General features: G+C 40.7%; 1 protein-coding gene across 2 annotated transcripts in view; it reads left to right on the top strand.

Annotated features, from left to right (window-relative positions):
• Positions 1 to 15,199, top strand: part of CREBRF (CREB3 regulatory factor) — a 36,302-nt gene extending 21,103 nt beyond the window's left edge. The window contains exons 4-9 of one of the 2 annotated variants that reach the window (XM_006138136.5): positions 277 to 1,342; positions 6,439 to 6,633; positions 9,479 to 9,668; positions 10,133 to 10,206; positions 10,487 to 10,609; positions 11,314 to 15,199. In XM_006138136.5, coding sequence (XP_006138198.1) covers positions 277 to 1,342; positions 6,439 to 6,633; positions 9,479 to 9,668; positions 10,133 to 10,206; positions 10,487 to 10,609; positions 11,314 to 11,429 — 1,764 coding nt within the window. In that variant the 3' untranslated portion in view covers positions 11,430 to 15,199. Of the gene's footprint in view, positions 1 to 276; positions 1,343 to 6,438; positions 6,634 to 9,478; positions 9,669 to 9,766; positions 9,802 to 10,132; positions 10,207 to 10,486; positions 10,610 to 11,313 lie in introns of those variants that run through there. The other variant, XM_075900265.2, reaches the window with a different exon arrangement.
• The last annotated feature ends 8,613 nt before the right edge of the window (positions 15,200 to 23,812 follow it).

The raw sequence follows: 23,812 nt of genomic DNA, 5'->3' as shown, positions 1-23,812 counted from the left end.
ACAGGCTCCCCGCTGAGGTGAGGGCGTGAGCCTGAGCCTGCGACCCACCTTCAAGACAGTTGCAGAGCACTTGTGGGTACACAGACCACACTTTGAAAACCACTGTCCTAAAAAACATTCTTAAGTAACTGTTGCGCTAGTGCTATGTCTGGCAAACTTCAGCAGCACTGAGTGTTTGGTGGAGGAGGGGGAAGTTGTTTGGTTTTTGTAGCCCGGGGAAAGAAAGGGTAGTATTTTTCTAAAATGTGCCTTATTAACTACTTGTACTATGCACAGGACAGAGAAATGGACTATCAGCAGAGCTCCAGAGACAACTTCCTTTCTATGGAGGACTGCAAAGATATTGAAAATCTAGAGTCTTTTACAGACGTCCTGGATAATGAAGCTGCTTTCACTTCAAACTGGGAGCAGTGGGACACATACTGTGAAGACTTAACTAAGTACACCAAACTAACCAGCTGTGACATCTGGGGAACAAAAGAAGTGGATTACCTGGGTCTTGATGATTTCTCAAGTCCATACCAAGATGAGGAGGTGATAAGTAAAACTCCAACTCTGGCCCAGCTTAACAGTGAGGACTCTCAACCTGTGTCAGATTCACTTTATTACTCTGATTCACTCTTCAGTGTAAAACAAAACCCTTTAACTTCTCTGTTACCTGGGAAAAAAATTACAAATAGAGCAGCAGCCCCGGTGTGTTCCTCAAAGAACATTCAGGCTGAGGCTCCTTTGTCGGACTATGTTCAAAAGGCAAGCAAGCCCACTTCAAGCACACAAATCATGAAGACCAATGTGTATAATAATGAGAAGGTGAACAGTCATGTTGAATGTAAAGACTATGTTAAAAAGGCAAAGGTAAAGATCAGTCCATTACCACAAAGCAAACCAGTGTTGAGTCAGGCACATGCAGATGCAGCAAAGGAGAACACCTGCTATTGTGGAGCTGTAGCAAAGAGACAAGAGAGGAAAGGGATAGATTCCCTTCAGAGTCATTGTACTCCTATTTTGCCTTTTAAAGAGACTCAAGAGCTGCTCATCAGCCCACCCCAGGAAACTCCTGGGCTAGTTGTGGGAGAGAACAGCCTTTCTGCCAGCACATCTGTCTCAGATCCTTCACAGAAGAAAGAAGAGCACAATTATTCTCTTTTTGTCACAGACAGCTTGGGTGAGCAGCCAACCAAAGGAGATCCTGAAGAGGAAGAGGAGGATGAAGAAGATATTGAAGATGAGGACCATGATGAGGGGTTTGGCAGTGAACACGAACTGTCTGAAAATGACGATGAGGAAGAAGATTATGAGGAAGACAAAGATGATGACATCAGTGATACTTTCTCTGAACCAGGTTTGTTAAATGTTGTTGTATATTAGAAGCTGGAAACTCTGTATCTGCATAGCAGTTATTGGGGGAAATATGCTTTGGAATAATTTATAGATATAGATAGTAACATTTTACCTTTGCATAGTGCTTTCATCCAAGGATTTCAAATACAAAATGGAGTGTTATGAGGCTTCATGTTTGTAAGTATTCTGCCCACTTCACAAAGAAGGTCAAGGTCACAGTCACTAGTAAAACCAAGGAGAGAATGTAGAATAATATAGACTCGTAGTTTACTAAATACTATTGCATGTATCTATCTATCCCTTTCCTGAGCTGAGATGTATTGAGTCAATCAATTGATAGTGGGATTCACAGAGTCTTACAGGCATGCAATAGGTCATTTCATTAGGCTTATCTACAGAATTTTTATCCCTTAACGGTTGCCTGGATAGCCCATGTGAAATCCATTGATAGCCTCTCTAGAGCCTACTGGACAGTTGTTCATAATACACACATCAATCCTATATTTGTCCTGAATTGCCCCCTGTTGACAGAACATTAAATAGGACCATGGAGGCAGAACTCTTCTCTTCTCCTCTGCAAGTAAAAAACAAAGAACTAACTGATAAGTTTGATCACAAGGGTCCCCTTGGAACTGTCACCTGGTATTCTGGTCATGCCAGCTGAGCTCACATACTTGTTTTCGGTTGGACCAGAATCTCTGGTCTCCCCCAGCCAAGGCACAGAGTTGGGGGAACAGCTCCCCCTTTACCAAGTAAAAGAGAGAGGCACAGTGGTTGCTCCACCCAGGTAAATTATTTACACTGGACCTGATAATAAACAAAAATGTTTGTATTAAGTATAAAAAGTAGGATTTTAGTAATTGCCAGTGAAAACAGACAAATCAAAGTAAGTTATTAAGCCAAAACAAAATAAAACATGCCAATTAAGTCTAATACACTAAAAGCAATTATTTCAAAGTATGTTCCTCACCACTTGTCCATTGATTCAGATAAAATCTTTCAAAACAAACTTGTTCTTTCTCTCTGGTCTGGGTCTACAGCTTTTCAGAGTTCTTTGTTTTCAGGTTTCTTCATGTATATCCTCTTACAGGGGAGAGGCAATTTCAAAAGCCAGCTGAAGACAAAAGATTGTTTTCCATTCCTTAAATAGACTTTTCCCCAGGGCTGGAACCCTTTGTTTTATTTCCCCATCCCCATGGAAAAATACCAGATTCAAGATGGATCCCAGCTATAAGTAGCTTGATCACATGTCTTTCTAGAAAAAAACAGTTTGGCTTGCAGGAAAAATGAACCATTTACAGATTATTACCTTGAGTAGAGAGCCATTATGTTTCTGGGTTATCAGTAATGGCTCACATATGCACATTTAGAATTATAAACAGATCCACACTTCATATTTCTAGCTTCACATATGAGTGATATGTGCACAGAAATAGAATATACCCATTGGCAGATCATAACTTTAACAATGATATGTTCTATGATGCATTTTTTTCTAAAGTGTCTTGGAGTTATGCATATTTATATTCATAAGCCAATTTTCATAAAGCATGGGGGGCATGACACTAAACCTTATCTGTAAGATGACAATGTAATAACTTTAAAGATAAAATACAAGCAGAGGCTTATAGCTAATGGGCTTAGTATTACTACAGTGTGCATTACGTTTTACACAGCTTTCTAACCTAGAATAGAGTGTCATGGATTATACAGACAATTGACAATATGTAACTTTGGGGAGGAAACTCTCAAAAGTCAGTTAAATTCCACTTCAGCTAGCAAGCTCAGTCAAGCATGATTGTAAGTAGAAGCCATGAGTAGATCTTGTATAAAACAATGTACTGGATATTCAGGGTGCTCTATATTACTTCTACATGTGCATTACGAGTCTTTATTAACATCTAAGCTGTCTCTCTTTGTTGCTTCTGTAGGGAATCCTCTCAGCTTACTCTTTTTTCAGAAGCTTGGAGTGGCTTCTGTTATGCTTTTGTGAGGTATGACTGGATTGCAGTACTGTAACTCCTGGTCCACTGTGCTGTATTAATAAATCTCCCAAGTTTAATAATATGTAATGTTGAATTTTTTTTTTTAATTTCTGGAATTTCAGTTAGTGGCATTACATTAATTTTTTTTCTGACAAGCAATCCCTTCTACCTTCTATTAAACACTACTTTTCCTATATGCCTGAGTAGCGGTCTGGGCCCCAGAAGCTCCCTCAGCCCCAGCTGCTCCCAGGGCAGGTCCGCATGCTGGGACTGGAGCAGAGGCTGTCCCTGGTGCTATTTTTAGTACCACAGTGCCGGTCCCTGCAGGACTTCAGTACTAAAAATAGCACCATAGTCAGCCCCGCTCCAGTTTGAAATAAAGTGGCAGCCACACGAGGCCCATTCCAGCTGGGGCAGCGTCACCAGAACAACCTCACCTCATGCACCCTAGCTCCAGGCAGAGCAAAAGGGCAGCTGGCCTGCCACCAGGGACCCACTAGGTCTCCTGCTGTCGCCACCGCTCATCTTCCATTCCAGCAGGAAGGTGAGCAGTGAACGCTGCTGTGCAGCTCTTAAAATGACATGGGCAGACCTAACATTTTTAGTGCATGGCTGCACAGGCTCACACCTTAGAGGGAACACCAGTCCCTAGGGGAGATAGGATTGGGGCTGGGGCCTGACCCTGCCCTTTACCCTGCTCCACCTCTTCCTTCAAGCTCTGCCCTGCTCATTCCTGCCCCTTTGCCGAAGCGCCTCCCACAAGCACTGTAAGTTGGGAAATTACTGTGGGGCCCTGTTGCCCTCTTCCAGCCCACTGTGCTCCACTTCTCCGCATTGGCAGGGAGCGGAGTACCGTGGCACCAGGGTGCTCTGCTTCCTGCTACTGCAGTGAAGCTGAGTGTAGTGGGTCAGGAGAAGGTGGTAGAGTGGAGCAGCGCAGGCTGCTGAGTCACTCTGGCTCTCACTGCTGTGGTTAGTATAGGTGCGGGGGCAGACTTTTGCTGCTGTCCTGCTCTAGGCCCCCTCGGTAAGCCACCAAGGTGCCCTGGGACCAGTGTTCCCAGTAAGGAGAGATTCAAATGCCGCCCAGCTGATTAGTAGAAAGCCCACAAATACATTTATGTTTCTACTGGTATGCACATGCCTCAATACACATAGAAACAAACTTACTCCACACCCTCCTTTTCCTTGGCTTCAGAGTTTCCTAGGTGGGACTTTGTGGTGAAGAAATAATTGAGAATGGTTTGTCTATGCAATCCTAAATATCTTCAATTTGTGGCTGAAGGATGCTTAGGATGCATGCATGGGTCAAACAGCAGGGGCGGTGGGTATACTAGGTGAGGGAAAGCATTGGAATGGCTGCTAGGAATGGCCCTGCCCACACTCTGCTCCCAGAATGCCTACTGAGGGTGGAGTGCTGCTGCCCCTGAGTGCCTACCCTTCCCAGTCCTTTGGGGCTGTGCACCATCCTCTGTCCCTGGTGCTCCAGGGCCAGGGAGGCTAGGGCAATGGAACCTCCTCCCTGTGGTGTTGGGGGCTCCCATGTCAAACAGACATGGTTACCAAAAGTCTCCAACCAGAGATATATGGGATGCATGTACACTTAAAGTGGAGCAGATGAAGCACTTCAGTTACTGCACAAGGTGAGTAACCTCTCCTTTTGAGGCAATAGGGTTTTGAAAGCAATGCTTTCCCTGTGCTGTGATACGCTGTACGCCATTATATAGTTGGCTTTAGAAAGGAAGAAACTTGCCAAATCATCATGAGTTTACCAACACAGGCATGAAATCTATGTTCCTACATTTGTTATGGCAACAGCTGTTGTGCGGGGGTTCGGGGGGGGAATGATTTAGTTCACATCATCCTATTAATAAGCATTAATTAACAAATATAATCCCAACACTTGCGACTTTCAAAGAATCTCACTTCAGTTTTCTCTCCCACTATCTGTGCAATAAAACCACTATCAGGTTTACTTATTACATCACATTATTCCATGTTGTGTTTCCAGTTATCCATTTTCGTCTGCTCAATTTTTTGAAGTAATGTTCAATATTTTACTTTTCAAAAATTGTGTTATTTAAATCTGGTGTGAAAGGAATAAAATACAACTCATAAAATAATCCAGTGCTGGGTTCTATAAGGTTGCAAAGTGAAAAAGTCTGGTCTGTAACCTGGTATAGGAATAAAAACTGAAGTACAAAAATTATTTTTTAAATGTCATACAAACGGTATTGTAATTCAACTCCCAAGTGTCTTATCTTTGTAATTGGACTATTTGTCTCTTCTGTTATTAGAGGTACAGACAATAAATCAAACTGAATGGATCTACCCTCAAGCAGTTAAAATGGGATTTGGGACTGGTGACAGGTGGTGCTCAGCAGAGGGCCTCCTATACTGCAACTTTTTTTTTCTTCCTCCTTCTCCTCCTATTAGCCAGTTTTGTCAGACTATCATGACCTTCTGGGCATGCTACAAGAGTGATTGTGTTTCTCCCAGGCTTTTGACAGTGCAGATGAGACAGTTTTTTGTGGACTGATTTTGATGGGATAGGATCTTGATTTTTGTCCAACTGACCCTTTAGGATGTTTTTTGTTTAAAATGATATATTGTTGGATAGATTCATGTAAGAAACAAGGGAGAACTGGAATGTTTTGCTGAGAATGGGGGGGGGGGGAGAGAGTGAGGATGAGGGAGATACAAGAAGGCCATCCAACACTACAGCAGTTGCAGAGATGGCAGCTTTCACATTACATGGGGGTGAAAGATTGTTGGTTCATCTCTCCTCTTCCCAACAGAGACTTAGCAGCAGTATAAGAGCAGAGAGGCTTTGGTTGCAGTGGAGACCTCCAATTCAGCAATCGTTGATCTGTCACAATTGTGGCTGCATTAATGGTTATCCATTTGTTGCTGGACTTATGGCAAATGTCAAACTGGCATGCAAGACAAAAAGCCTGGTTCATTAGAGAGTGTGGAGCAAGTCCACTGGGTATTACAGTTAAAAGGTTTTCTCCCTTGTAGTTTCTTGAATGGTTGGTTTGGTACTTGTAGGCACATTAGAATATTTTCAGCCTCGAGTTTATAAGATGACCAATGCAATTTATTCCTTTAGGATATGAAAATGATTCAGTGGAAGACTTAAAAGAAATGACTGCAGTATCTTGCCGAAAAAGAGGCAAACGAAGATACTTTTGGGAGTATAGCGAGCAACTGACACCATCGCAGCAAGAAAGAATGCTGAGGCCATCAGAATGGAGTCGAGATACTTTACCAAGTAACATGTATCAGAAGAACGGGCTCCATCATGGTAAGAGTAGTTTTGCAGTAGCCAGTTAGTGTCTTTGACGCTATCACCTTCAGATTCATGATGTCAGAGGCAGAATAGGTAAGGGAGCTCTTGTTTTGGTAAATGAGAAGAAATCACTGAAACAGTATAACTTTTAGTTAACTGTTAGGAATCCCTAGTGCATCCAGGGAAGAGAGATTGCATATATAATAATAACCTTCAGTATATTTTCCCTCCAGAGGGAAATGCCTAAATTGAGAATTATAATTCCTAAAGTATCTCAGTGGAAATACTAAAATGTTCCAAAATCTGTGCAATATTGCTAATATCACAAATTTAGTAACAAGCCTGATCTTTGCCCCTTGATACTGATCTAGTGTTGCTTGTAGTAGAGTTGACCAGTATGTTGTACTGAGATGCTGGAACACAGCAGGCCTCACCACCACGCACACCTCCTGCTGGACACTCTGGCTATGTCTAGACTGCAGGCTTCTTTTGAAAGATGCTCTTTCGAAAGCATCTTTCGAAAGAGCATCTTTCGAAAGATCGCGTCTAGACTGCAGGCGGATCTTTCAAAAGAAAAATCCGCTTTTTCGGAAGAGAGCACCCAGCGAGTCTGGATGCTCTCTTTCGAAGACGGCCTCTTTACATTGAAGAACGCCTTCCTTCGAAAGAGGAACTTTCGAAGGAAGGCGTTCTTCCTCGTGAAACGAGGTTTACCGCCATCGAAAGAAAAGCCGCGTTCTTTCGAAATAATTTCGAAAGAACGCGGCTTGAGTCTGGACGCAGGGGAAGTTTTTTTCGGGAAAAGGCTACTTTTCCCGAAAAAACCCCTGAGTCTGGACACGGCCTCTGGGAATTAGCTTTCTAGATCTGGAGCGCCCCTTTCAGCTGGTGCCTCGCCCACTGCTACCTATTTTTCCTCCATCTCTGTGTTACCCATGGCATTCTCCCTCTGGATAGTACCCTCAGGCCTTGCTTCAGGCTCTGCAGCTTGGGAGCTTGTCTGGCCAGAGCTTCCCCAGCTCTGCCTGCCTTTCCCCAGCCCTGCTCTACCTCAGAAAGCTTCTAGCTTCCCTGGCAGCCAGGTCCCTCCTGCTGCCCAGCTAGAGCAAGAGTGAGTCTGACTCCACCCCTCCAGGCGCCTTTATTTATACTGCCCTCAGATGGGCCCTGATTGGCTAATTCCTACCATAGCTGCTGGCCCCATAGCTCCAGCCCTCTCCCAGGGCTGGGCTTTAACCCCTTAAAGGGCCAGTGCGTGGCAGACGCCCCCTCACAGATGCCCTTTCATTCAAAAGACAACTAACCAAGTCAACAAGGTAGAGGTCTCTCTTGCCTGTCTCCTCCTCACGCACTTCTTGCACCCTTGTTGTGTCAGTTTTGGAATAATCCTCCTTTCTATAAATACTTAAAAACTTTTTGAACTTGTTACACCCTCATAGCATCTTAAAGTAATATTCTTTCCATCTACTAAATATACATCATATTTCCATTCTGTGACTTTTTTTTACAAGCCAATTTCCTGTACTATGGTCATTATGGATGCTGTAAAGGAGGGACAAACAAGCTTTGAGAATAGTTTGTTTTTCTGTTTTGTGCCCTCTGCTGGTAGTCAATTCCCTATCTGTTCATAATTCTGAAGTGACATTGAGGTTAATGTAATACACTTCCTTAGTTGTATTGTTAACATACTCCTGTACTTCCTTTGTTATTTTTAACACTAATAGTTTTCAGACCCCTTGTTTATAAAAAGTAATGTTACTTGCTGTTCTGTTTGGAGTGGAAATGTTTAAATTCAGTTAATGTGTTTGTCTGTTTAAATGTGGAAAACCTGATAAATTGCAAAAAATAGCAATATATCTTTATCACTAACAAATATGTATCTGTATATTCATTGCACTTCTGTTCATGTTTATTAGAAAGTCTTCAGTACTTTCTTCAGAGGCATGACTTGGAGGGCTGTCCTTCAAGACTTTTGTACATAGAACAACTCTTCAACACAATGAGTTCTGTATGCTGAAGGCTTGTAGAATTGAGCACTTCGTTAGCATCCAAAAGTTACAGAATTTAACATGTCATAAGGCATCAGCAGGGCTTTCGCACAAGCCATTTTAGTTATCAGTTCAGCGGGAAAGTGTCTTGGAGAGGCAGTGTTTGCCGGTATCTTTAAGTAAATTAGTACATTTGCTGTTTTAAGTAAACTCGAGGGTGAATGTGCAACAAACAGATATTCCTAAGGAATAAAGATTCTGAATTTCATGCTCTTATTCTTAGTAAAATCAAGCTGACTCTAAAAGAAATACAGGAGATATGTGAATTGCTTATGTTTTATGTACACAAGTATGTATAAAGAAATTTCATTAAAGATATTCACAAGGAGTTGACTACTCTGTTAACTGTGCTTAGATCAAGCTGTCTTTATTGTAATTCCAACCCTTAACTCCACTTCATGAAGATAATAAAACAATCCACTTCTCTATTTCTTGAGAATGTGCTGGTCTTACAAGTGAGATGAACTGAATGAGCTAGAATGGGAAGGTGTTATGGAACCTTTGCTGTTTTGTCTGTCAGGACTTGTACACAGTTCAGGGAACATGCTGCATCCCACCCACCTGCTGTTCATGCATCTCAGTCCTAACCAACAGTTTTTGCTCTTCTGGTTCTGAACAGATTGTCAGTAATACCAAATTGAGTGGTAGTTTACATTGCAAATGGTCACAGGGCTCTGATAGGTTGCACCCATGACTCCAATGATGAAAAAATAAGCACAGCTTCCTACCAAGGTAGTTTCAGAATGTTTTTCAGATGTGTGTTTCTCTGTATTCTAACAAACCTTAACTCAGTTGCCTGTGTACTTAAACAGGAAAATATGCAGTAAAGAAGTCACGGAGGACTGATGTGGAAGACCTGACTCCTAACCCCAAAAAACTTCTACAGATTGGCAATGAACTAAGGAAACTGAATAAGGTGATTAGTGACCTGACACCAGTGAGTGAACTTCCCTTAACTGCCAGACCGAGGTCCAGAAAAGAAAAGAACAAACTAGCTTCCAGGTAAACTTTAAATGGCTTTTACCTGTGTAAATTAATCCTATTGAGATTATTCCAGACAAGTGCTGTACAAGTGAGACCTCTTTGAATTTCTTATTTAGAGAGAGGCTGCTTGATTCTTCACAAGCATTGTAAGGTTAGTATTGCTTTAACAAAAAAACAACCTAACGAAAAAATAGGGTATCTGATTCACATAGAAAAAGGCAAACTTGATTGTACTTTCTTCCTATTGGAAGTAAGCCTAGCTGATAAAAGGATGGCTATTTGAGTTAAGAAACAGGAATCTGAAATTCTACTGGCACTATTTTGCATTTCTTTGTGTGTATGAATGATACCAAATATGAGCAGTTGGTTGTAAAGAATATGTGGAAGCAGATAATAAGCCATAATCTCTGGCAGCACAGAGGAAGTTAGCAATAATGAATATTCTATAGTGATTAGAGGCATATTGATTCTCTCCACTACAGGGCTTGCAGACTAAAGAAGAAAGCCCAGTATGAAGCCAACAAAGTGAAGTTATGGGGTCTCAACACAGAATATGGTAACTTTCTTTCACATACACAATTTTTCCTCTATCTTAGTACAAGCAGTTACATGTTTTGTATTTTCACATCACTAGAGTCATACCTAGCATGCTTTTTTAATGCTGAAAAAGGATATTGGTATTTAACTTGTAGGGAGTGCCGATTCCTTGCTTTGCTTATGATTAGTTGGTTGTATTGTGGTGATTTATTTTAGGCTCATTGTCATAAGTACGTAGGGAAATTCAGTTCCTGCTCAATATAGATTACCAAGTGATCTGATATTGTCTTTTTCTGTAGATAATTTGTTGTTTGTGATCAACTCTATCAAACAAGAAATTGTTAATAGAGTGCAGAGTCCTAAAGATGACAGAGGAACTAATATGGAGCAGAAGCTTGATGTACTTATTAAAGATACTCTTGGTAAGGAATAAACGTAATCAACCACATACTCCAAAACTGCTATGTAACAAGTGTTGAGTCCCTTAAGCCTAATATTTCTGTAGGAGACAAAGCACTTGCCCAAATATCACAGAACTTGAATCATTCTGTTTGGTTACTGACCAACAGGAGGAATTTTGAGAGGTTTTGTATTAAATAAAATATGGCCTTATGTGGAAATAAAAGTGTGACGTAGTGGGGGGTACCTTGCTGGTTGCTATGCTGGGCAGTGGGTTGTGAGTGACCTTCACTGGCTGCTGCCTGCAGCATGGCCCAGCAGGGCAGGGGATGAGTCATTATGCAAGGGGGGCTTTGAACCTGTCTGACGAGTTCTCCCCCAGGGAGCAGAACAATGGGAAGAAGGGGAGTGGAGCCCTGGCTGGGGGCCAGGGCTGAAAGTGAGTTAGTTAGGTTTCTGGCTGGTATCATGGAGGAAGCAGCTTAGGCAACGGGCTGGAATTTAGGGGCCCAGTCTCCCCCATCTCAAGGAGGGCTGAGGCATCCTAGGCCTGCCCTGTAACCAGATTACATCTGTTCTGTGCTGTATCCTGGAGAAGCAATAAACACCCTCTATTATACTGGCTGGTGGAGTCTGTCCATGCCATTATGGGGGTGCAGGAGATGGAAAAACCCCAACGCGCCGTCACAAAAAATGATCTTAAAGTACATCCCTCTTTCCTTTCCAGGACTACCTGTAGCTGGTCAAACATCAGAATTTGTGAACCAAGTTTTAGAGAAAACTGCAGAAGGAGACCCCACTGGTGGCCTTGTAGGGCTGCGAATACCAACGTCAAAAGTTTAACAGACATCATTTCACCTATTCCCATTTGGTCAGAGCGCTACCTGTGTTAAGTACTCCACTGTAAATTTCATTCTGGTCTGCATGTCAGTTCAGCATTCTGTAAACACAATTAGGTTCCATAGTTTTTAATAACAATGCGGTAGGATAAGTAAACCATATGATGTAAAATGCATAATTAGCATTTTTGGAGCATAAACCATATAGTATTAAAGCTGTTTCAGGCACAAATACAGAGAGATTAGGTGTTCTTAAACCTAGAACCAGATCATACAATTTGCTTTAGAAGAAAAAACACAGTTTGTGCTAGTGAAAATTTTAGCAAAATGCCAAACATTGTGGCAGGTTTATGCTCTGAGTAAAATAAAAATTAAGAGGAAGCATTCTTTTGTAAACTGTCAAGGTTTAGTGGTGTGTTTTTTTTTTTTTTTTTTTTAAGAATTACTGCTTTTTTTTCTTTCTAAAAATAAAACCAGTAAGCTTTCTTTGCACCCATTAACTTGTATATAATGCACACTGCATTAGAGCTAGTGTGCCATATAAGACTTTAATTTTTCAAGCTAAATATTCTATTTAAATGTCTGTGAAAGTAAGAGCAGAAAAAAGTATATTCTTGTGCCTTGTATTTTGGGGGGAGAGCTATAAATATAAGCTGGTAAAGTTTTTCTACAATGAAAACCCTGAGGAAAAAATAAGATGTATAGATGGTAAGATTATGGGGTTCAATGTATTTGTTCCAGCTCTTACAAATTTTTGAATGTATATAAGAATATGTTGAAAATGTAGATATATGCCACAGAGTCTATGTATTGTATAAAAGATGGCTCTAGAAAATTCAATTTCGGTACTTGGCCGGAAGAAAACAAATACTTGCACATTTGCGATTGTTTATTTTTGTACCAAAGACAAATGCAACTGATATGGCAAACTGCCAGTCTAAGTAAAGTTTTGCACAGCTTACATGATACTGTACTGAATGTAAAAAAAAAAAAAAAAAAAAAAAAAAAAAAAATTATTAAAGGTCAGGGTTAGGGATCTTACTGAACTGTGAATTTTTTTGTTTGGGTCCAATTATCTACAGAAGGAGCATTCATACATAATATTATTTTGCTGTTCTTCTAGTTCGCTTCAATAGTAGATAAGTTGATGACCATCTCGAAGTCTTTACATCTTTTTTTCGCTACATTTACTGTAGGAAATTTTAATATATTTGGATTTTAGTATGCTATTGGAAAAATAGTTTTCAACTTTGAGAATCGAAAAAATATATATTTAGCTTGTTGTAGGATACTTCCACCAGACAACCAAAATAAAATTATTTTTATTGTAATATGTATATATGTAAAGAGGAAAAAAAGAGCTACAAATAATCTAATTCCTTAGTTGCCACTTTTCCAGTTGATGTATTATTATGCATGTGATGTTTCAAAGGATCAGCACAGGCTTAAAAAAACAAAATTTATAGTTTTTCTTTTATATTTTTGTACAGGTATTTCAGACTAGCTTCTTCAAACTTATATGTGATTTATTCTTAATTCAGTAGTTTCTATGATTGGGAAATACTAACACACATTAGTTCTTATTTGCTCTTCTGCTCATAAGAGTCTGCTTTGTTAGTTTCTAGAATGCAAATGAATAGCTTTATCTCTTGACGAGAAAGTCCTTTATGTCAAGGCAAGATCATTCTCTGGTTTCATGGACCCCTTTTTCCTCTTTTATTTAAATATAATGACAAAACACTGTCTACTGAGAATAGAAATACCAAATACTTTAAAATGTAGCTGCTGGAAAAATGCAAAAAAAAAAAAAAAAAAAAAGTTCATGAAGGTTTTCTTCCTGGTCCCTTTGGAGAATTTCTCTCCTTTGTGTAGTTTGTCTAAGTTTGTACTGTGATACCTTTTATGAATAGGTAGAATTATTTTTATACCTAAACCTTTTGTGTAAGAAGGTCTGAAGGTAGTAAACTAAAGAGTGGAAGACAAAATGGCAGTCCTGCCACATGCTTGTAGTATGTCCACAACTTATTCTACATTTTGATATTCTGAAAAACTTAAAGGTGGAGGAAGCCAAAATACCACTACTAAATTGTCACATTTTTTCCTTTAAAACTTGGATCTAGTAAAAAAAAAATGAACATTTGTTTAAAGAACTTACAAAACTTGAGCAGGAACTATCTGGGGTTTTTATTAGGGTTTTGGGGTTTTTTGAAGGGTGGGTGAGTGTGTGCGTGTGTGTGAGAGAGAGATGGGGGTTATATGGCAAGAGGAGAAGCACAGGTTATAGTTTCAGAATAGAACATAAATGGGTAAGATGCAATGTCATGTAAATTTAAAGTCATGGCTATACTGAGATTTGAAATAATGTTAGTCCTTTCTGGTGTTCAAACATTCTTGATGCTAGAAAGGTGCAAACGCTATATCAGAACTTTACAGATGAGGCAGTATTTCAAAAAACAGCAGTTTTACAATCAGGTAGGACTTACATGACAAATTAAACTGACAATAAGGCAGAAAAAAGCCCTTTTCTAGCTGCTCAAGAATACTGAGCTAACATTGCTTATAGCTTTTATTTTGTCTGAAAACCAGAATATGATTTTGGTCTAGCATTTCAAAAAGACTTTGAATCTAGTGGATTCCATACCCTTGCATTTCAGTGTTTTCTATGTATTATTTTAAGTTAAATAGTTAAAAGCTTTTAAATAGTAGAGCTTTTTAATGTTGACACTTTATTTTGTACCTATTTATATAAGTATGTATACCTTAGAAAAGCACTTTGTTTAAAAAGAAGAAAAAATTGCATTTTTATATGATTCCTGCCATTTTGCTGCTAACTCTGGGCTGGTCAGAATGCTGCAGCGATACTTGATCTAAATAAAACCTGGCAGTAAAATGTAGAGTAAAGTTAAGACCTTTGCAGGTTTAACTTTATCATAAAGATGACATAGGCAAGCTGTGCAGCTTTACATTTTAACCAGGGGACTCTGTGGCATTTAAACCGTCTAGAAATGGTTGTACTTTAATGCCAGTAACAATCTGCTTCCTCTCTAGTGTCATTAAAATATATACGTTTAGTGTACTCTTATCACAAACAAATCTTATAAGGGTTAAAAAATGTACATGTTCTGTTTTTTGGAAATTGTGGCATGCATTTTGGATGATCTTTAGAGAATAGCTCTCTAAAGGCTTTCAGCATTCATACATGGTATGTGGATCTTTATGAAGTCCTTGAATATTTTTGAGTGTAGGCATTGTGAATATTCACTTTAATTCTGTCATCCAAAACCAATTATACATTTTGATTTAATAAAAACTAAAAGCTCTTCCTTCTTTCTGATACACTGGATTCTCTAGACTTTGTTTTCTTTTAAAGCATGCTGTCAAACTGCTCTTGTTAAGATCTTGTAAGCCTGAATTTGGGTGCCACACTTTTTGAATCAATATGATGGACTGCTTGTTCTACTGTACCATGTATGATTCTTGTCCGTTCTTCTTTCCTTCATGCCAGATTATGATGTGGCTTTATATTGTGCCTTACTTGTACATTTAGAACTAAATGTTTTTATTTTTCATGCCCCTGAACCTGTTAAATCCTTTGACCCTTCTGAAAGCAAGATCAGAACTATGATAAAAGCATCATGAAGGAACTTCAAATGGATCTGATTTCAAATTCTCTTAACAGTCTCTTTGTATTTGTATGAAAGACAAATTTTGAATGGCCTTTGAGAGATGGGGGTGCTAGGGCTAAACAAATCAAATAAAAAATTATTTCTACTACATCCCGTCAGCTAATGCTTTCTCTGACTTTCATGAGTTTATCAAAGTTTCAGGTGTGGGATCTTATTTGTTTTAGTTTAAGTCTCCAGTTAGATGCGGATGGGCGTGATTCTCCCCTCATAGTGGTTTAAATCAAGAATAACAACATTGACATCAGTGATGCACATTGACTTAAAAGTGATACAAAAATCAGGTCCAGATATGCTCAGTTCATCAGCTTGAATTTTAAAGCTCTTTTTCCAGTCGGAAAAAAGCAGTAAAAAGCAAAATTTTTCCTTTACTTAAAAAACCTTTTTATAATCTAAAAAGGGCCAGGTAATTTCTGAAATAGTGTTGACAGTTTGGGTTTCATTTTTAAAATCTATACCATAATCTGAAGTTTTGCCTTCATTTAATAAAATAGATGTTAGTTTATTCACAAAAATGTCATGAATGGATGTGCTTTTATCTTCCATAAATCTTTTTAAACATATAGCTACGGTATGTTTAAAAATGAAAATGTTTCACCTAATTATTTTGATAGGGTTGTATACAAGTTGCCTTCAGCAGAAATAGCAAATATAATTTTGTTCTTCAAACTTGCTTAGCAGTCTTCCTGAAATGGTGTTGCAGTATATCCCAATTATGTAACATGAATGTTAGTATCTTTGGCCTTGGGACCTGAATTTCAGGAATGTGTCTAATCATGTTTTTTCTTTTATTTTAAAGTTAAAGGTTTTGATTTGGTACCACTAGTTCAGTATACTACCAGATTAAAATTAGGCTTGTTCACAGAGCTGCAGTTTTGGTTTACCCTAAGGATCATGCAAAGTACATTTAAAATAGTTACTGCTGAAGTGTCTGATTATTGTTGTAACCATATAAAAGGCATTACCATGTTGAGAAAACACCACATTTCAACATTCCAGTTTGCGCTGGAGATATTTCAGTCAGTATTGCAGAGGTGGCACTCTAGAATATATTTTCTTCACCGCATCAAAATACTGATTGATACCTTGCTAATGATATTTGATTTACATTTTACAGTAGGCCATGATTTTTAATGAATCAAAGATGGGAGGGGTTGCTGAATTTTTATTCCCCTTAGCCTCTTAGACATTCATGAACTTCCACAAAGGCAAATGCAGATTATGCATTTATTAGTTGTCTTTCTTTCTGTTGAGCCAAAAATAAAGCTAGATCTGTTTAAGACAACTCTTAATTTTCTTTTTAATCGGGACAAAAACCCTAAACCATTTTTAAGCAAGCAATATATGCTGTAGTACTGTGTCAGCCTTTAAAGACTGATTGGGTTAGGAACATTGGTGAGTCAGACATCTGGATAAGCCAAACTTGGGTGTGTGGAGTGGCTAGAGTAAGAATAACTCTTGTCTTGGGCTTCGCAATTACAAATGCATCTTTTACCCCAATACTTCCTCTTTTTTTTTTCCTTTCTCTCCTTAAAACCAAACAAAGTAGTGCTATTAATGTAGCTGCTTTTTAAACCTTCCTTAGAACACTATATTCTGCTAACTGCATTTTTGTTGACTGAATCACCTTTTTCAGGCAACTTTATCTTTCTAAAAGATATCTCGTAGCTCAGTAATTGTGGATAAGAATGAACTCTAAGGCTAATGGCACATGGTGGACTTAGTGAACTGATTGAAAGGCAAAAATTAAAATAATTTTAACAAAACGTGGCAACCTGCTCTGCTTGTGCTCAGGGTCATGTTTGTAATGCTGTCCTCAATACTTTGTAGTCAATTTCCAACTGGAGCGCCGAAAAATAGTACTGAAAGTCTCGTGTCTCTGTCAGAAAATAATTTTACCTTGTTAAAAGCATGATCTGTTAAGAGTTGCAATGTTGAATGTTGGTTAATAGTTGTGCAGTTTTCTTTATAAAGAGGCACAATTAAAATATTATTTTTTGTCAACTCTTGTCACCCTGAAGCCCTAGCACTTCTATTCAGATACAAACTCATCAATGTATGCAACATCCTTTGTAATTTAAAATAAAAAATTGTGGAGAAAAAATAGTTCTCAAATTCTTATGCTTCCTGTATGAGGTGTTCTCTCCTGCAGTGCAGCAGCTGAGTGCTACTTCTGGAGTTCTCAGGTAAAATTATTTGGGATCCCCTTGTAGAATGTGTACTGACATTGCAGGAAACATGAATCCCATTTTTCCTCACAGAAGTGGGACACCACAGTGATCAACAGGGTAAGCGCCTCCTCTTACCCCCACATTGTGCTTTGATGTTCCTCTTGGAGGGGCCATTAAATTATCCAAATGTCTAGTAATGTCTGTCTCTGCAGTTCTCTAATTAAGGGTGGGAACATAAAGTTGGTTGCGACCCTGATTGAATGGGGTTGCCAGGGCTGGAGTTAGACTTTCTCAGGCCCAGAGCTTAGGGTACAGGCCTCTTTGAACGGGGCTGAAGCCCTTGGCTTTTGCTTTGAGCCCCTCACCCAGGGCAGCAGGGCATTTGGTCCTCCTCCTGGGTATGTGTATATTTTTATTGTCAGAAGAGGGTTGCAGTGCAATGAGATTTAAGAACTCTTGCTCTATCCCAGGAGTGGGCAATTGTTGAGGGGAGGGCACTCCAAGATTTGGTAAGTGGTCAAGGGCTGAACTCTTCTATGTTAATGGAGAAGGTGCAGGGTCTGGGATGGAGGATGGGGAAGGGGATTGGAGAGCGGGGGAGGAGGGGAGTTGTTGTGAGCTGGGGCAGATGATTGGAGTGCAGGGTCAAGGAAGGGGTTTGGTCCAGAAGGGGATTTTGACATGGAGGAGGGGTGTAGAAGGAGGTGAGGGGCTAGGAGTGAGCTGTGACCAGGAGCAGGTATGCAGGTCAGGGTGCAGAAGGTTTAGATTGTGACCTGGGTTAGGGAGCTGGGATGTGGGAGGGGGTGGAGTACCAGGTGTAGGCTCTGGCAGGGAAGCACTTACCCTAGGTGGCTCCCAGCCAGCTGTCCAGTGGGACCCTCGGGCAGGTTCCCTGCTTGCTGTGTCCCCACACGCTGCTTAAAGTGGCTGGCTGCTGGGGCCAGTGTGTGTGTCTCTGTGACATGTCATTGGGAGACAGGGGCTCCATGCAATACCTGCACTGGCAAGCACAGCCAATGGGAGCAGCAAGGATTGTGCTTGGAGTGGTACAGTGCATAGAGGACCCCTCCCCCCATCCCCCCCACACACACAGTCTTCCCCAAAGAGGTATGTGCCGCGTGGGAAGACCCACACTAGCCCCAGCAGCTGGCTGCTTTGAGCAACATGTGGGAACACGGCAAGCAGGGAGCCTGTCTAAGGGTCCCACTGGCCCTCAGGACATTGGGAGCCAGAGTATTGTGGTGGACCTGATCCAGATGTTTGGCAGGCTGCATTTTACTTGCCTCTGTGCTATCCCGGTTCAGTTCTTGGCATCATAAAAGCAACTAAACATTAAAAAGGCCGTAGAGCAGTTTTTAAACTAAGTGATGGGGGAAAGCCGATTGGTGCGGAGATGCACGTAAATCGGAGGGAGACTTCTCTTAGAGGAGAATCCATTGATAGAGATTCTCTAAGCTGTAGTCAGAAAGAGAGGAGGGGAGAGGACAAACCATGGGCCAGAGCAGACAAACAACCGCATTTTAAGGAATCCAATGCATCAGGGAAGGTCAGACAAATAAGCAGTGGCAAATTTTTAAAGTGCTTTTACACAAATGCTAGGAGTCTGACGAATAAGATGGGTGAACTGGAGTACCTCGTATTAAATGAGGAGATTGACATAATAGGCATCACTGAAACCTGGTGGAATGAGGAAAATCTGTGGGACACAATCATACGGGATTATAAAATATATAGAAAGGATAGAGCAGGCTGGATGGGTGGCGGAGTGGCACTGTATGTGAAAGATAATGTAGAATCAAATGAAATAAAAATATTAAATGAATCAACATGTTCCATAGAATCGCTATGGATAGAAATTCCATGCTCCAATAATAAGAAATTAGCAGTAGGGATATATTACCGACCACCTGACCAGGACAGCGATACTGACATTGAAATGCTGAGGGAGATTAGAGGCTACCAAAATAGAGAACTCTATAATAATGGGGGATTTTAATTACCCCCATATTGCCTGGATACATGTCACCTCAGGAAGAGAAACAGACATAAAATTTCTCAATGGCTTAAATGACTGCTTCTTGGAGCAGCTGGTGCAGGAACCCACAAGGGGAGAGGCAATTCTTGATTTAGTCCTGAGTGGAGTGGAGTGCAGGATCAGGTCCAGAAAATAACCGTTACAGGACCACTTGGGAATAGTGACCATAATATAATAACATTCAACATTCCTGTGGTGGGAAGAACACCTCAGCAGTCCAGCACCCTGGCATTTAATTTCAAAAAGGGGAATTACACAAAAATGAGGAGGTTAGTTAAACAGAAATTAAAAGGCACAGTGACTAGAGCCAAATCCCTGAAAGCTGCATGGAAACTTTTTAAAGACACCATAATAGAGGCCTAACTTAAATGTATACCCCAAATTAAAAAACATAGCAAGAGACCTGAAACAGTGTCACCGTGGCTTAACCGCCATGTAAAAGAAGCAGTGAGGGACAAAAAGGTATCTTTTAAGAATTGGAAGTCCAATCCTAGTGAGATAAATAGAAAGGAACATAAACACCGTCAAATCAAGTGTAAAAATGTAATAAGAAAAGCAAAAAAAGATTTTGAGGAACAGCTAGCCAAAAACTCAAAAAGAAATAACAAAATGTTTTTTAAGTACATTAGAAGCAGGAAGCCTGCTAAAAAACCTGTGGGTCCCCTAGCTGATCGAGCTATAAAAGGAGCAATCAAGGACGATAAAGCCATTGCGGAGAAACTAAATGATTTCTTTGCTTCAGTCTTCATGGCTGAGGACGTTGGGGAGATTCCCAAATCTGCACCGTCCTTTGTGGGTGATGAATCTGAGGAACTGTCCCGGATTGAAGTGTCATTAAAGGAGGTTTTGGAACAAATAGAAAAACTTAATGTTAACAAATCTCCGGGACCGGATGGCATTCATCCAAGGGTTCTAAAAGAACTTAAATGGGAAATTGCTGAGCTATTATCTGTGGTTTGTAACCTATCCTTTAAATCGGCTTCCGTACCTAATGACTGGAAGGTAGCCAACGTGACACCAATATTTAAAAAGGGCTCTAGAGGCGATCCTGGCAATTACAGATCGGTAAGTCTAACTTCAGTACCGGGCAAATTAGTCGAAACAATAGTAAAGCATAAAATTGTAAAGCATGTAGAAGAACATAATTTGTTGGACAAAAGTCAACATGGTTTCTGTAAAGGGAAATCCTGTCTTACTAATCTGTTAGAGTTCTTTGAAGGGGTTAACAGACATGCGGACAAGGGGGATCCAGTAGATATAGTATACTTGGATTTTCAGAAAGCCTTTGACAAGGTCCCTCACCAAAGGCTCTTGTTTAAATTACATGGCCATGGGATAAGAGGGAAGGTCCTTTATTGGATTGAAAAACTGGTTAAAAGACAGGAAACAAAGGGTAGGAATAAATGGTAAATTTTCAGATTGGAGAGGGGTAACTAGTGGTGTACCCCAAGGGTCAGTCCTGGGACCAATCCTTTTCAACTTATTCATAAATGATCTGGAGAAAGGGGTAAGAAGTGAGGTAGTAAAGTTTGCAGATGATACCAAACTGTTTAGGGTAGTCAAGACAGAAGCAGACTGTGAGGGACTCCAAGAAGATCTCACCAAACTGAGTGATTGGGCAACAAAATGGCAAATGAAATTTAATGTGGATAAGTGTAAAGTAATGCACATCGGGAAAAATAACCCCAACTATACGTACAGTATGATGGGGGCTAATTTGGCTACGACAAATCAGGAAAGAGATCTTGGAGTTATCGTGGACAGTTCTCTGAAAACTTCCACACAGAGTGCAGCGGCGGTCAAAAAGGCAAATAGGATGCTAGGAATTATTAGGAAAGGGATAGAAAATAAGACCCAGAATATCTTACTGCCCCTGTATAAAACTATGGTACGCCCACATCTTGAATACTGTGTACAGATGTGGTCTCCTCACCTCAAAAAAGATATTTTGGCCTTGGAAAGGGTTCAGAAAAGGGCAACTAAAATGATTAGGGGTTTGGAACGGGTCCCATATGAGGAGAGGCTAAAGAGACTGGGACTTTTCATTTTAGAAAAGAGGAGACTGAGGGGGGATATTATAGAGGTCTATAAAATCATGAGTGGTGTGGAGAGGGCCGATAAAGAAAAGTTATTTATTAGTTCCCTAAATAGAAGAACTAGAGGACACCAAATGAAATTAATGGGTAGCAGGTTTAAAACGAATAAAAGAAAGTTCTTCTTCACACAGCGTGTAGTCAACGTGTGGAACTCCTTGCCAGAGGAGGCTGTGAAGGGTATGACTATAATAGAGTTTAAAGAGAAGCTAGATAATTTCATAGAGGTTAGGTCCATAAAAGGCTATTAGCCAGGGGATAAAATGGTGTCCTTGGCCTCTGTTTTTCAGAGGCTGGAGAGAGATGGCAGGAGACAAATCGCTTGATCATTGTCTTCGGTCCACCCTCTCTGGGGCACCTGGTGCTGGCCACTGTCGGTAGACAGGATACTGGGCTAGAAGGACCTTTGGTCTGACCCAGTACGGCCGTTCTTATGTTCTTATGTAACTATAGGTTGAATCATCCTGGTCCAGCATCCTTGGGACCTGACCAGTCCCGAACCAGGGAATATGCCACACCAGGAGAGATTAGTGCTTGTCTTTCTGCTCCCACCTATGGGCCCCCCAAGGCTACTCTGCTGTTCCAGCCCACCAGGACTCGTGCTCCATTCTTCCCTAGTCCAGCAATGCTCCAGGCCCCAGCCAGCCAGTTTTTCCCCTGCGAGTGCTTTAGCCCCAAAGCACCCACCAGATTGTCAACCATGCCAGACCAGCAGTGTTTGCTGGAGTAGGGAAATCCAGATTGGAGAGTTTTCACCAGTAGCTGAAAAGGTGCTGGAGTGATGTGGACAGTTCTTCAGCAGAACCTAGGCTGAGAGCACTAAAATTAGTTTACAGGAGCCACAAAACAGCTTTGATACAATCTCTGTGGACTTTGGTCTCTGCTGCCCTTTCAAGGTATGTTTAGGAAACTGCACACACTAGGCTGGGAGGAACCACTTTGTGCCTGCCCAGATGAGGCGATGAAAAAGCAGGGACCTGTATCGACACACTCTTCTCTTTTTCTATTATCAGGTGGAAGTTGTGTAACTACTTCTGTCGCTTAAGGCCAGCCAAGGTCAGATAGGTCTGCCTTGACCCTGTCAACCTACTGCTCTGGAAAACCACACCCTCTGCCATGGTCCACATTCTGATATTTCTCCCCCTCCTCATTTTCTTACCCCCTGTAATTGTTACACCGAGGCTGTGTCTAGACTGGCATGATTTTCTGGAAATGCTTTTAACGGAAAACTTTTCCGTTAAAAGTATTTTAGGAACAGAGCGCCTAGATTGGCACGGACGCTTGTCCGCAAAAGCACTTTTTGCGGAAAAGCGTCCGTGGCCAATCTAGACACGCTTTTGTGCAAAAAAGCCCCAATCACCATTTTCTGTCTACACTGGCCCTTTTGCGCAAAAGGGACTTTTGCCCGAACGGGAGCAGCATAGTATTTCCTCAAAAAGCACTGATTTCTTACAGTAGGAAGTCAGTGCTTTTGCGAAAATTCAAGCGGCCAGTGTAGACAGCTGGCAAGTTTTTCCGGAAACGCGGCTGATTTTCTGGAAAAACTGGCCAGTCTAGACACAGCCCCAGTGTGCTTCTGCCTTACCCCAGCATTGCCTCACTAATAATGGTTGCTGGAGTTACCTTGAGAGCCACGCTGTCCTACATTTTCAGTCCATGATAATGTCTGACAGAAGTGTAGCAGAACTGGGAATATTCTATTCCCTTTGGCAAAAATACTCAATCTCTACAGAAGGGAGTTGGTTCATAAAGGGTTAAAATACTGCTGTTGCTGCTGCTGCTGCTGCTGCTGCTGACTAAGGCTTTGTCTAGACTGCAGTGTTCTATCAAAAAAAGATAGGCAAATTGCAAACTCGGCGCTTTTTTTTTTTTTTTTGGAAGAGGCTTTTCTGAAATTTGGCCCATCTACACGGGGCCAAATTTCAGAAAAAGCTCCTCTTTCAGAACATTCCTTATTCCTCTCACTGAGAGGAATACAGGGATGCCAAAAGAACACTCTTGCTTCTTCAGAAACTGTTCCGAAAAAGCAGATGCATTCACTGGATATGGCAGAGCTTTTTCAGGATACCTCTGGTACTCTGGGAAAAACTCTGCAGTCTAGACATAGCTGAAAACAGCTTGCCTGGCCTTAGAAACTTGTTAAATCAATGGTTTAAACACAGACTTGACCATAGATTCTAATCCAGCTTAATTCCTCCACACACCCCACTGCAATCCCAATTATGAGGTGGTAGTGACTTCTAAATCATATCAAATTATTCTAATACAATTACAACTTGTACAAAATGGGCCAAAACACTGAAGCAAAACCATGGTAAGCTATAGTGTTGAGACAGTTGCAGGATACTTGAGGTATAAATACACGTTTACTTCGTGTCCAAAAAACAGTGATTATTTTACCA

This window comes from Pelodiscus sinensis, chromosome 16 (genome assembly GCF_052426305.1).
Source record: "Pelodiscus sinensis isolate ZL-2025 chromosome 16, ASM5242630v1, whole genome shotgun sequence".
Lineage (NCBI taxonomy): Eukaryota > Metazoa > Chordata > Testudines > Trionychidae > Pelodiscus > Pelodiscus sinensis.
Note: the sequence above shows the minus strand (reverse complement) of the source record. Positions and strands in the feature narration are given on the sequence as shown.